Source organism: Rhincodon typus, chromosome 9 (genome assembly GCF_021869965.1).
Source record: "Rhincodon typus isolate 14 chromosome 9, sRhiTyp1.1, whole genome shotgun sequence".
NCBI lineage: Eukaryota > Metazoa > Chordata > Chondrichthyes > Orectolobiformes > Rhincodontidae > Rhincodon > Rhincodon typus.
In genome coordinates, this window is record NC_063340.1 from 58,165,392 (window position 1) to 58,179,830 (window position 14,439).

A 14,439-nucleotide genomic window follows, 5' to 3' on the forward strand; every position below is an offset into this window, starting at 1 on the left:
GACAAACTATGCCCCCCTTGCAGTCAGCTGCCTTATTCTTAAATTTAAATCACAGCTGTGGTCAAACAATAAGTACATAAGCTCACTGTGAAGTTAAATGTGCTGGAGAATAGGTTATATGCTGCTTGGCAAGTAGGGTGCCAGATGGGTAACGTATCAGGTGGCAAGGGAGGCCAGGTAAGTCATACAGTATTTAGCGCAGGCTAGAGTAAGTGCGAGAAACAGGATCCAGCAGGGGCAGGGACGATTCGGTTTGGAGTGGGGGTTAGGTCTGGTGCGGGTGAAGAATGAACAGCTTCAGAGGCTAGAGGAGTGCAGTTGGGGGTGTGTGAAGTTAAGCATGGGGTCATTGAGTAGTTACTCAGGAGTTAAGACTATGTATTTAAGAATCTAACTTTTATGGAGTAATTTTTACTTAATTTCATCAGAACCATCTACATTCTGATTGAAACTGAGACTTTCAAAGGGTTGCGGTGTAGATGAATAGCCGAGCAGAGTCTTCAATTTAATCAAGCAATTTCTTTTTTAAACTGATTCAAGAGACGTGGGCATCATTGGCTGGGCTATCATTTACTGCCCATTCTTAATTGCCCAGAGGGCAGTCAAGTACCAACCTCATTGCTGTGGGTCTGCAGTCACATGTAGGTCAGACCAGGTAAGGACAGAAGTTTCCTTCCCTTTGGGACATTAGCAAACGACGTGAGTTTTCCGGACTATTAGCAATGGCTCAATGGCTTCACGGTCATCATTAGACTCTTAATTCCAGATTTTTATCAAATTTGAATTCCACCAACCTCCCATGACAGGATTTGAACCTGGATCCCCAGATCATTACCAAGGTCTTTGAATTAATGTTCTAGGCGATAATACCACTCGGCTATCACCTGGCCTGGAGAGCAAGACTAGCTGGTTATCTGATTCTATGTCCCCTTCGCAGTCTGTTATGATGGAGATTCCACAGGGTCCCACGTGCGACTCCCATTTCTGCTGGAATAACGACAGTCTGGCCATTAGAAAATCCAGGCCTATGGGGTTATTTCTACAAAACAACCTTTATAAGGATAAGAAAGCCTCAAATTTTCACCTGCATTATCTTGATCCAGAGCTTGAAGTACTTTTATCTACCTCAAACAGATCATACGAAATTGTGACCAAAATTTACATTTATATAGCAAATGTCCTAAGATAATGACAGGACAGGAGAGTGGCTAATCATTGAATCCCTAGAGTGTGGAAACAGGCCCTTCGGCCCAATGAGTCCACACCAACCCTCAAAACATCCACCCAGACCCATCCCCCTAATCTACACATCCCTGAACACTATGGGCAATTTAGCATGGCCAATCCACCTAACTTGCACATCTTTGGACAGTGGGAGGAAACTGGAGCACCCAGAGGAAACCCATGCAGACACAGGGAGAATGTGCAAACTCCACACAGACAGTCGCCCAAGGGTGGAATCGGACCCTGGTTCCTGGCGCTGAGAGGCCACCACTGGGCCACTGTGCCCAAGGTGTACCCAAGATGTGGCATTAAAGGTACAGACTAGTTTACAGCTCAACAACCTTACACCAAATGCCGATTTTCCATGAGCAATGCTAAAGGTCCATTTTTTAAAATGTATCCAAATAAAAATGTTGCATCAGTGAACATGTTTGCCACACTTCCAGGATTACATTCACAAGAGATTCTGGAGAAAAGAAAATGGAGAACTTCAAATTTTCGCCTGACATCAGTAGTAGCAAAAACACAAAAATCTATTATATAGATGCGTAAGAACATGACAGATGGAATATATGTGAATAAGTGTGAGGTTATCCACTTTAGTAGGAAAAGCAGAAAGAACAGTATTTCTTAAATGGCGAGAAACTAGAAACTGATGTCCAAAAGAGCTTGAGTGTCTTTATTCAGGAATCACTGAAAGCTAAAACGTAGCTGTAGGTATTAGGAAGATAAACGGCATGTTGGCCTTTACTGCAAGAGGACATGAGTAAGATAATAAAGATTCCTTCCGCTAAATGCGTACAGCCTTGAATGACATCATACCTGGAATACCGTGCACAGTTTAGGCCTCCTTGTGAAAGGAGTATACTTTTACCATTGGACGAAGGATACTAAAGTTCACCAGTCTGATTCCCGTAATGATGGGTTTCTCCTTCAATGAGAGATTGAGGAGACTGGTTGAATGAGAGGCGATTTCATTGAAACATACAAAATTTTTGAGCTGATGGTTGTGGTGGTGGTAGGGGGTGGGGGATGAGGGTTGGGAGTTGTTCTAGACATTGGACTGAGATTAAGAGGTAATTTTTTCAGACGGCAGTAAATCGTTGGAATTATGCACCCAGCAGGGTGTAGAGGCTCAAGCCATTCAGCATGTTCAAGACAGAGACCAAGAGATTTCTAAGTAATTAAAAAATGTTGAAGGATTTGGAGATAGCATGGTAAAATGGTGTTGAGGTAAAGATTAGACATGTTCTACTTGATTAGCCAACAGTTTTGAGGCATCAAATGGTCTACTCTTGTTCCTATCACTTGTCTACAAACCTTTTAACTCCTGTTGTCAAGTTCTTTGTCACACAACTAGCTGAGTCAACTTTTACATTGTATGCTTCTATTTCTTTGTCCTTCCCATGTAATTTTACAACACTGATCAGTTAGACTTTGAACCACTCAAGTCACACAAAAATCTCTCCTTCAGCCAGCACTCCAATTTCTCTTGGCTCAATGAGAAAAAGTGTGGCACACACCTTATAGAGCTTCTTCCGGATGTAGGCCAAAAATGGAATCCTCTGCTCTCTCTGGTAGCAAGCTGGGAGGTTGAAGGGCATTTAACTAGGTAGGATGGTGATTATACTGAACCAGAAGCCAGAATTAAGTTCTATGGAGAAAGTCTATGGTTGACCTTCTCATCAAATGAGGCTCTTCAGTAGCCAAAAAAATGACAATTTAAGGATACATCCAGAAACTGCTGTTATAAACTCAGATGCAGGCCGGCCTGTCATTATGCAGCCTGCATGGCAGCTAAAACTGTTCTACCAGCCTGTCACCTCCAGAGGGTAGGGTGTCCCTTGATCAAATATTACTTACTGCCTGACTGAGTGCCTGGACACCAGGAAGCGAGGAGGACCCCCTGAGATCCACCATTTTGACTTTGCTGGGGTTGATGTGCTCATTCCTCTCCCCGTGAAATTTCCATCCACTCCACAGAACTTAGCTGTGGCTTTCGTTGCTATAATCCTGGGATTCCAGCACCTGTTTTAAACAGGCAAGGACTCCCACACTGTTTCAACAAAGTTAAACTCGGAATTTCTCGGAGTTCCAGAGAACAGACTTCAGGTTCAAAACATTAACTCTTGATTCTCTCTTCACAGATGCTGTCAAAGCTTCAATGGCATTTTGTTTCGCCCCCAGATTTCCAGTAATTAACTTGGACAGGGTTCAGAAAAGATTTACCAGGATGCTGCCAGGTCTGGAGGGTTTGAGGTAGAAGGATGGGCTGGATTGGCTGGCACTCTTTTTCCACTGGACCACAGTAAGTTGGTGGGGGGGGGGGGCCTAATGGAGGTTTATAAGGTGATTAGCAGAGGTCTTTTCCCTAGGGTGGGTTAGTTCAAAACTAGGGGAAATATTTTTTAAGATGAGAAAAGATAGATCTAAAAGTAACATCAGGGGCAACTTTTTTGTACAAAGGGTGATTCGTGTGTGGAATGAAGTGCGAGAAGAAGTGATGGATGCAGGTATAGTTATAACATTAAAAAGACATTTGGGTAGGTACGTGGTTTAGAGGGATATGGGCCAAACACAAGCAAGTGGGACTAGTCTAGTTTGGAAAACTTGGTTGGCATGGACTAGTTGGACCAAAAGGTCTATTATGGTGCAGTATGACACTACCTGTAATATTTTGCTTTAATTAAATTGAACATATCGAAGCCAGCAGCCTCTGGTCTTACCTGTGTTCCATGTTTTACAGCGGGTGACCAGGCTTTTCTGGCCTCAGTAACTTCATGGAGAAGATACATATGCAGTATTTCTTGTGAAGTGCTCCACATCATCTGCCCTGCCCCTAAATTCTCCTGCAATAACAATCCACTTCCATATAAAACTCCCACACCTTTGCAGACCCAAATATAGGATCAACCACTCTGGGGTCATGAATGAGATCTGATTTGTCTTACAACGACCTGCTTGAGTGCCCCGGCAAACAGGAAACAAAGCTGGCCTCCAAGTATGGAACTTGTCAAGGTCAAAAGACGCACAACTCTACAGCATGCGGGGAAACCTGAACTTTTAGTTTTCCCAAAATAAATGGATTAACAGCAGTTCTTATAGCCATTATGGAGGTACAGTTACAAGACAATCAGAGCACAGCATTGAATATTCAAGGGTGTGTGACTTTTCAAAAGGTCAGTCAGGGAGGAAAGGGTGGTGGGGTAGCATTATTAGTTTGAAATGTGAAAACAGCAAGAGGTAGGTCTGGATCAGAAGATACAGAACCTATTTGGGCGAAGGTAAGAATTAACAAGGGGAAGTTTACAGGACCCCTAGCATTAGCCATACTGTAGGACAAAAACAATCCGGACATAGTAAGGTCATGCAAAATAAAAAGAGGTACATTAATAATGGGTAATTTTAATCTTCATGTAGATTTGAAAAATTAAAATTAGCCATGAAGAAGAATTCAGAGTGTATCTGGGACAGTTTCCTAGAACAACATATTGTAGATCCAATAACGTATCAAGTTATTTTGGATTCGGTGACATGAAATGAGGCAGTATTAATAAGTGATCTCAGAGAAAATGGTCTCTGAAGAAACCGTAACCATAACACGATAGAATTTAATATTGTTTGTTAGCAAGAAATTTGAGTTGGAAACAACTGTCTAAACTTAAACAATGTAAATACAAAGGAATGAGGGAAGTTAACTGGATGGACTGGAAGAGGGGTTCAGCAGAAAAGACATTTGAAGAACAATGGTAGACTTAAGAAAATGGCTTATGATGCACAAGAAAAATATATCCCAGCGGGAAAGAACAATTCTAGAAGGGAGATATACTGAACATGGTTAAGACAGTAACAAATTGAAAGAAAAAATATATAATGTTGCAAAGATTCGTAATAAGCCAGTGAATTGAGAAAGATTCAAAAACCAACATAAGATGACAAAATGGGGAGAAAATAAACTTTGAAGGTCAACTAGAAAGTAATATCAAAATAGACAGTATGAGCTTCTTTAAAAATATGAAAAGAGAAAGAGGCCGAAGTGAACATAGCCCCCTTAGAGAATGAAGCTGGGGAAATAATAATGCAAAACCTGAAAATATCGGAGTTGAATAAAAACTTTATAGCAGTTTTCACAGTGGAAGATATTAATAGTATTCCAAAAGTACTTAACAGTCAAGGGGCAAAAGGGGATAGGAAATAAATACATTAGCTATCACTAGAGAAAAACTACGAAGGAAACTAATGGGGCTATGAGCAGAAACACCCCCTGAACCTGATAGATTGCATCATCGGATATTAAAGGAAGTAGCAACAATGACAGCAGACGTACTGGTAGCAATCCTCCAAGACTGCTTGGATTCTGGAAATATCCCAGAGGACTGGAAATCTGCCAACGTAACACCGTGATCAAGAAGGGAAGATGACAAAAAACAGGTAACAAAAAGGCCAAGGAGCTTATTATCTGTCATTGGGAAAATGTTGAGTCCATTATTAATGATGAAATAGCCGACCATTTAAAAATACATAATATAACCAAGCAGAGTCAACATGGATACATAAAAGGATATTATGCCTGATGGATTCATTAGAAGATTTTCTCTGCGGTGTTGAAAAGAAGGATAAATAAAGGGATAGGAGTACATGTATAATACTGTGTTTGAATTATCAGGCATTTGATAAGGTATCGCATGAGGCTCCTTAATAAGAGACCATGGTGTTGAGGGTAAAACATTAGCATGGACTGAGGATTGGCTAAATAATTGAAGACAGAGAAATGGGATAAAGAGAGGATTTTTAGGATTGCAACCTATAACTAGAGTGCCACAGGCTCATTTTTGGGCCACAATTATTTACAACGTACATTAATGACTCGGATGAGAGAAGTGAATGCACTATTGCTGAGTTTGCTGATGACACAAAGGTGAGTGGGAAGGCAAGTGGTGAGAATATCCTTAATTGAGTAGGCAAAAACTTGGCAGACGGAATAATAATATAGGAAAGAAGCTGAATATTATTTAAGTAGAGAAAGACAGCATAAAACTCAAGTTTGGGGTCCTCATTTATAAATCACAAAAAGGTAGCAAAGGAAATGGGAGTATAAAAATAGGGAGGCCTTGTTAAAACTGTACAAGGCACTAGTTAGATCAGTAGAACACCGTGAACAGTTTTGGTTGCCTGGTTGACGGAAAGATATACTGTTGTGGGAGGCGGTCCAGGGAGAGTTTACTAGGTTGATCCTGGGTATGGAAGAATTTTCTGATGAGAGGCTGGGTAAGTTTGGCCTGTAATCAGTGGAGTTTAGAAGAACGAGAGATGAATTTATTGAAAGATACAAGATTCTTAGGGTCCTGACGAAGGATTTCGGCCTGAAACACTGACCTTCCTGCTCCTGGGATGCTGTCTAAATGACTGTACTTTGAGCACCACATTTATTGATTCTAGCTTCCAGCATCTGCAGTCCTTACTGTCTCCAGATTCTTAGGGGGCTTGACAGCATAAATGCTGAGAGATTCTCCCCCTTGTGGGAGAGTCTAGCTTCAGAGGGTACATCCCAGTGTAAGGGGACACACAATTAGGAAGAGGTGAGGAAGAATTTCCTCTCTCAGAAAGTAATGAATCTGTGGAATTCTTTACAAGAGGACTGTAGAGGCTGTATCATTAAGTATATTCAAAGCTAAGATAGACAGATTTTTGAACAGTAAGGAAATCAAAGGATGTGGGGAAAAAGGCAGGAAAGTGGAATTGAGGATTACCGATCAGCCATGATCTTACTGCTTTCTGATTTGGACATTTCCTACAAGTTCAGTTTGGCTGCTGTCTTCATTTGAATCACCAATAAAGTGCCTCATTGAAGAAGTTCATGTGACAGCAAATGTACACTGTCCTTTAAGTTAATTTTCTGTAATATTATTCAGTTGAATTTTTAGAATATGAAATCATTCTGCCAAAACAGTGTGATTGATAACACACAATTTAGCAGATTAGGTTATCTTCTTAGGCCAGAAAATTTTGCAAAATAAAGAAACTAAGCCTCATGTCATTTAATTTTAATTATTGCTTGGTAAGAAATCCTCGAAACTGGAGTGTGCCGAGAAGTCTTCAGCATTTAAAGGCTGCTTTATATCTGAATGGTGTGATCAACTTGACAAGTTTATAGTGACCAAAAAGCTGTCTCATACAATATCCAATTTTTGTTTTTGCTGTTAAGATAACATATCTCTTTCACTACAGATTATATAAACAAAAAATGTAGTTCAGCGTACAACTGCTATTCAAACTGCACGACCTAAAAAACACAACCGATGAGAACAACTGAGGGGCATTCCATGTTGGTATTTTAAAGATGTGTTATCCAAAAGAAATTGTTGAACCACAGCTGTGGCTGAAGTAATATACAACAAACAAAACAAAATTAAAATACATATGCCATTAGAATGAGTAATGAAGTTACGTGTCCAGTGTGGTTAATTACTGCATTTTTCATTTCTAAAAATGTCAATTTGTCATATCTGAATGAATTAACTGTGTGCAGCTAGTGACTAAACCATTGGACTACAGTGCTTTAGAAACTCACTTCAATCATTTTTCTAAACAAAACGAGCAACAGACATTTCAATGCAACTTCAAACTGTCAGGAACAGGAAATGGACATCAGACTGCCAATAAAATATATTGTAGTTTCCACAACAACCCACAGCGTGTTATTGCAAGATAAATTCTCACACTGTACATGATGGGGGCTAAGTCTATTGCACTTAGTAACGCTTATGACCTTAGACTGCCTAATCTGGTTAAAATTGATGGTTCCGCTGCAGTATATTAAAATCAATCCCAAAGCAAATGATCATTTATTTAAAAATCTGTAAATCTCCAACAAGTCTCAATCAACTTCTTGCACTCTTAGCAAATATGGCAGTCGAAATGGCAGATTTCAGGGAATCTCAATGAGTTAAGCGTAGAAACATACTGTAAAGCCTTGATTCTACTCCTTGATACTCAGCTCCTTGAAGAAATAGTTTATTGCACTAACCAAAACAGTCCACTGCATGTGTTATAATCTTGCCTAGGTAACCAAATTCAATGGTAATGGTAAACAATTATTGTCATTTGTCTGACATAGATGGTTGCAGAGAATTAGCCAGGTCGATGCATGTTTTACAGGCAGTGTTGCAATATATTAAATGCTACAAACTTAATACAAATGGATGCATGTTTGGGTGCCAAGATTATTTTTGTATTCAACTGCAGCATCTTTCTACATTGCAGCTTGAAAGTGATAAATGCAATCAAATATGCCAAGAGCCATAAGTACACAATTAGTGTAAATAACCTGAGCTTACCTCGATATTTTTAAATCAGCTTGTTGAAATTTGTTGTGACAAAGGTGGGACTTGAACCCGGACCTTCTGACCAAAGGTAGGCACATTACCACTGCACCACAAGAGCCCTAACAAGCTTATGTATACTTAACAACAATTAAATTTTGTTGCCTTAAAGAAGCATAATTCTCCTGTCTTCTAAATTGTGGATCATATCAAGTAATGTACCCATCTTGCTAAACATTTAGCTTACTTTGAGCATTAGACTGGCAAATATACAAAGTTGCAAGTAACTAAGATGCAAAAATATTGAATTCATCAAAGGTCAAGACTTAGTTTTTAAGTACTTTGCAGCAGAAAATGGATATTTTGAAATACAAACTTAATTTATGTGAGCATAATAATTGTAAGTAGAAAGTTATTCTAATTTGTGCATTGGAATCTACCATTTTGTTATTCCAAGTTCAAAGTGGCGACAGCATGGAATGGCTGCACAGTCCATAAAATGTCTGTTGCACTCATATGTTTCTGTAGTGCTCCCTACCTACTGTTCTACAGGTTGCTATTTAAAATTTCCAGTAACATGGCAGAAACCAAGTATTGCAATGTTTACCAAACCGAGACTGGACAACAGACTTCAGAATCCGGCCTACAGTTTCCAAAGGTCCCAGATTTTAGCTCAAATAAATATTCATTTCTTGAAAAAAATTATACATTTAAGTGTAATTTAATATACTGAAAAAACCTGCAGAAATAACATCTAAGAAAGGAGAATAAAAGATTATTAAATTTACTTACACTTCACATCTGGAATGACATGATAAGGGGACCAAACCAACATGCCACCAATTTCTTTATCACTATACTTTGTAGCACCTGAAAGAAAATTGATAAACTACTTTGAGATTAAGATTAAAAGAAATAGTTTTCAGACATCAAGACTATGATTTCCACAGTGCACGTATGACTATTGGCATCGTAGAGTAACATCATCATTCAATCAAGATGGACCTTCTATTTGTTGATGTACAAATAAATATAATGGAACAGATATTCATCTCACAACGGAGGTGCAAATTGGGTTGCAAAATGCTGATTTTTTTTAATGGGAAAACAACTTTCCTTTGCTGCTTGACACCATACTATTTTCATGCAGTGTTTTAGGCAGGCTGGGATGAGCCTGGTACAAAGCATACATGCACCTCTTATGAAATCGATGTTCCCCTTCTCAGGGCCAAACAAAACTGAATTTCTTCCAATACACTATCTCTGTACTGGTGTGTGTTTTGGAAGTACTAAAAATTGCATCCCCTCTGAGAATTAGTGACCACTGATCTGTTGCCATGCCGTATAACTCTCTGACTCTATGATAAAAGGAAGGGATAAGGAAAACAGCAAAAGGGCTTCTTTTCTTGTGCTCCTGGATCCAGATAGTGGTTAAATAAAAAACAAACCACCTTTTTTTGACAGCCATTTCATTTACTGCAGCAATTGTTTAATCTTTATTAGGGATAGCCCACCCCATCGTACACCAATCACAGCAAAGACACCTATAACATGCACCAAGCATGTTTTACGTAACCAAGGGACCTAAAGCTCTTGATTAAGGGCCCCAGGGCCACTTGAAAAGCAATGCATTCATTTTATGGCTCTGCATTTTTCCGTCATCTTTGATGCACATGGTATCGATCCTCAAATTTGAGCCCTATTCAAATAAAGTCAGAAATGCTGGAGAAACTCGGCAGGTGTGGCAGCATTCGTGGGAAGGGAAACTAAGCTAACATGGAGTCCAAAATTTTTGAGTTCACTGGAACAGTGAAGTTGTCTTTGGACTAGAAACATTAACTCTGTTTCTTCCTCCACAGGTGGTGCCAGACACCCTGAGTTTCTCCAGCATTTTCTGTTTTTATTTCAGATTTCCAACATCCATAGCATTTTGCTTTTATTCGATCCTTAACTGTGCCTGTTTCATCCAAAGCCCAAACTCAAGCCCAAAGAGGTTAACTGTGAACAACTAATACCATCTGGAATGAAATCAGCTGACAGAATAAACTAATGATCGAACAAAGACTGTCCAAGTGTTCATGCTAAACTGGGAGAAATATTAATACATGCGAGATGGCACTGGGACAAACTAATTTATAACTATACTCCTTTAAAGAAAAAAGCAGTGCAATTCTGCTGATGAAATTCATTATATGTAATTTATCTAGATTGTCAAAAGGCCTTCGATAAGGCACCCCAAAATAACCTTATGAATAAATGTTTAAAAATGAGGAGTCCATAACCATTATAGAAAGGATTGAAGCTGACTTCAAAACAGAACAGGAGAGTGGGAGTGAAGGGAATTTTTACAGTGACAGAAAATGAAAAGTTATGTTTCAGATTTTCCTAGCTGCAATCCAGACCAGTTTCTGAGTTTGCAGATGATACCAAATTGGGAGCGAGTCAAAATTTAGCATAGCCATAAATCATAGGAAAATTATTAATGAAGTGCACAAAATGGGCAAATGAGTTGGGACTTGAAGTTCAACACAGACAAATGTGAGGTGGTACATTATGGAAGAAGAGAAAGGAGGTCATTTATTACTTGGAAGGTGGAAGTCTCGGTTGGGCAAAGAAACAAAGGGCTCTAAAGAGTGCAAATACAACAATTACTAAAATGTTGCACAACAGGTTAACAAGGTCATAAAAAGGAACCAAGCTTTACATTTTAGGGGGATAATATAGAAGTATAGGGAAGCTTTACTACATGTATATTGAACCTTGATTAGACTACATTCAAGTGCGCAGTTCTGGTCACCAGATCATATAAAAGTATGTCGAGGCACTTGGAGAGAAGATTTACAGGAATAATAATAGAAATGTGTGCATACACATTAGGAGGGCATGAACAGGCTGGGTTTCCTCTTTCACGGATAGCAACTGATGGGTGATCTGATAGTAGGTTTTTAAATTATCGAAGATTTTAATTAAGCGAATAAAAAATTGCTTCTACTTGTGGAAAAGAGCATAAGCACAAAGGAATTGGACTAACCATATAATTACTGGTCAGAAGCTTGGAAACTTGCAGCAACTGACTCACCTCCTAATTGCCTGTCCAGCAGGCACAAGTCGAGCGTGTTGGAACATTTTCCACTTGCTTGGATGACTGCAACTCCAACAACATTCAAGAAGCTTGACACCATCCATGACAATACAGCCCTTCTGATTGGCACATTCACAAACCTTCATTCCCTTCACCACTAATGCATGTCACATAAGGCCATATAGTCACTATCTTATGTGTACCATCCCCAATATGCACTACAGAAATTCACTAAGATTCCTATAACAGCACCCTCCATATCACATACAGTGCCATCTAGAAGGATGAGGGCAGCAGATACATTGAAACACCACCACTTGCAAGTTCCCTTCCAAGCTAGACACCATCCTGGCTTAGAATAAATCACTGATCCTTTACTATGACTGGGTTGACATCTTGGAAGACTCTCCCTAACAGCATTATGGGTGTACTTACATCAAATAGTCTGCAGCAGTTCAAAATGGCAGCTCATCACCAGCTTCTCAAGGGCAACTGGAGACAGGCAGTAAAAGGTGGCCCAGCCAATAAAGCCCACCTTCCACAAATGAAGAAAAATCACACCAGTGGAAGATAGTCCTCAAAGAAATTAATTGGTACTTTTGTATTAAAAAGTTACCCAAAGAGTTGTGAAAATGTGAAACCTGCAACAAGGAGTGGTTGAATATTTGAGATGAATTGAAAGAAGAGCTAGATAGGCATATGAGGGATACCATGATAGATGTAGATCACGAAATGTCCTATGTCTGTGCTGAAAATCTTCTGTGATTTGATGTAATTGTGACAGTTACAGCTACTTAAAGATTTAAACCTAATGAGCTTATCTGTAGGCCATATAAAGCCCATTTTCAAGTTCACACCATGTGTTATATTTTGTATTTTGAAACATGCTCTCACATTGACAAGTTTAGAAAGCTGTTTAATTGCTCTTTTTTTAATACTTGATATAAATACATAAATGTAAGTAGCAATAGCTGGTCTACTGAGACTTTATTTTTGGCACTTGTGCCCAAGAGGCGAAGAGGGGAAAACTGCATTCTAATGCAAATACCACTGCAAAAACAAATAACCAGTTTAGCTAAATTTACAACGGACAAATAGTTGATTATCGAATTGTTTTTTCCCCAATTATTAACTCAAAAAAAAAATCAATGGGAATATATACACCATGCAGTACATGCCCAATAAGCAGGCACCGCCAGAAGCTCGAGTGTCCCAGAATGGATTTGAACAGCCTCATTCTAGTCAGATCGCAGTGCGCACGCTCGGAAGGACCCGGCCGTAGTGCGCATGCTCGAAGAGCTCCCAGCCTATTTAAAGAGCCGGTTTCCTGCCCTGGGACTTATTAAACACACCATCCATACAAAAACAAACAAAAGAAAAATCAAGCCCCCTTGCACTGACGGAAACAGCCGTTCGGTTCATTTCCTTCGTGCAGGAATAACCACCCGAAAGTTTAAACGGCGAATGCCTTCCCTACACCCCCTTCCAGTCTGTCACTCAGGGAAGAGGGGGGTCACGTACAACCGGAGCCGAGGCTAACAACCCTCACGATCAGTTCCAGAACAATCTCCGGTCACATCAATAAACAAACACTTCACTAATAGTATTGTCAGTCTGAGGATGATTATTTACCGGGGTTAAATTCTGGAATGGATGCCTGATAGTCAGAGCCCACTCGCATTCCGACATCTGTATCAACAAGAAAAATAACAAAATACATTAAGGATAATACAAATTGAGGGAAAGAATAAACGCCGTCCAACTATCAACGCCGAAAGATTTCAGTTTTCAAACAATTCAACGGCTGCGAATAAAGTTTGATTTTAATTTTTCGCATAGCGTTCGAGGCTACCACCGTGCTCGTCGTCGCTGCCACTCTCTTCAGAATAGTGTCCATTGGAAGAGGCTCCAGCCGGACTCTTGGTGCCGTTGGATCGGCCTTTCCCCAGGTATTCCGACCCTTTCTCCATCATCCCAGGCATTGCAAAAGCGTTCCGAATGCAGCGATTATAACACACAAGCAGAAAACTGCAACTCGATGAGAGTTGGAAACAATGGAAGGAGGCCGATGTGGGGTTGGGGGGAGGGAGAGAGGTGAGGAGGGTAATCAGTTGTGGGAGGAGCAGCAGGGGAGGGACTGAGGACGGCCGCGAAACTTCTTTGGCGCGGATGATTGACAGGCGGAGCGGCGGATCACCGTCTGACAACAGGCAGCGGGTGGCCTGAGCACCGCGGGTGTTCCTTTGGGGGCGGGGGAGGGAGGTCACACCTCGTCCTCCCGCCCACTTGGCCCCGCCGTTGACCTTTGACCCCCAAGACCGCGCGCCTGCAGCGAAGACCCACTCATTCCCCTTTCCCCTCTTGCCCCCTCACCCCACCCTCAGAAATAAACCGCCACCGGACAATTGCTGCGCGCGGCGGCGAATCCCCCCCCATGCACTCTTTTCTCTCTCCGGCTCTCCGCCCCCATCCCAGACCGCGGAACGTCGGGCTGTCGCCGCACCCCATTAGCGGTGAAGAGGCCGTTTAAAAAAAAAGAGGTCACGTACACAAAGAGGTAGTTAGTGGAGTGTTTGTATTTCAACAATATATTTTATTCTTGGGATGCTCTTTTGCCCGCTGCTGACGAACATGATGTTCTGTTGTTACCAATTCAGCGTGGAAAAACTTGCAGAGTATTAATTTACGAGACCATTAACGGCGTTGGAATCGAGTGAATTCGTCTGTTTCGAGTTGTTGGGAAACAATTGGGATATCCGTAAAGTAACACTTTTACACGAGTTTAACAACCACTGTTTATATTGATCTATT

At 40.5% G+C, this 14,439-nt stretch overlaps 1 protein-coding gene across 3 annotated transcripts in view; it reads right to left on the minus strand.

Annotated features, from left to right (window-relative positions):
- rcor3 (REST corepressor 3) overlaps positions 1-13,885 on the minus strand; it is a 63,646-nt gene extending 49,761 nt beyond the window's left edge. For 2 of the 3 annotated variants that reach the window (XM_048600913.1, XM_048600910.1), the window contains exons 1-3: positions 13,481-13,885; positions 13,261-13,317; positions 9,339-9,416 (exon numbers count right to left, since the gene is read on the minus strand). In XM_048600913.1, the coding sequence (XP_048456870.1) occupies positions 9,339-9,416; positions 13,261-13,317; positions 13,481-13,610 (265 nt within the window). In that variant the 5' untranslated portion in view covers positions 13,611-13,885. The remainder of the gene's footprint in view (positions 1-9,338; positions 9,417-13,260; positions 13,318-13,480) is intronic. The other variant, XM_048600912.1, reaches the window with a different exon arrangement.
- Positions 13,886-14,439: the final 554 nt, after the last annotated feature.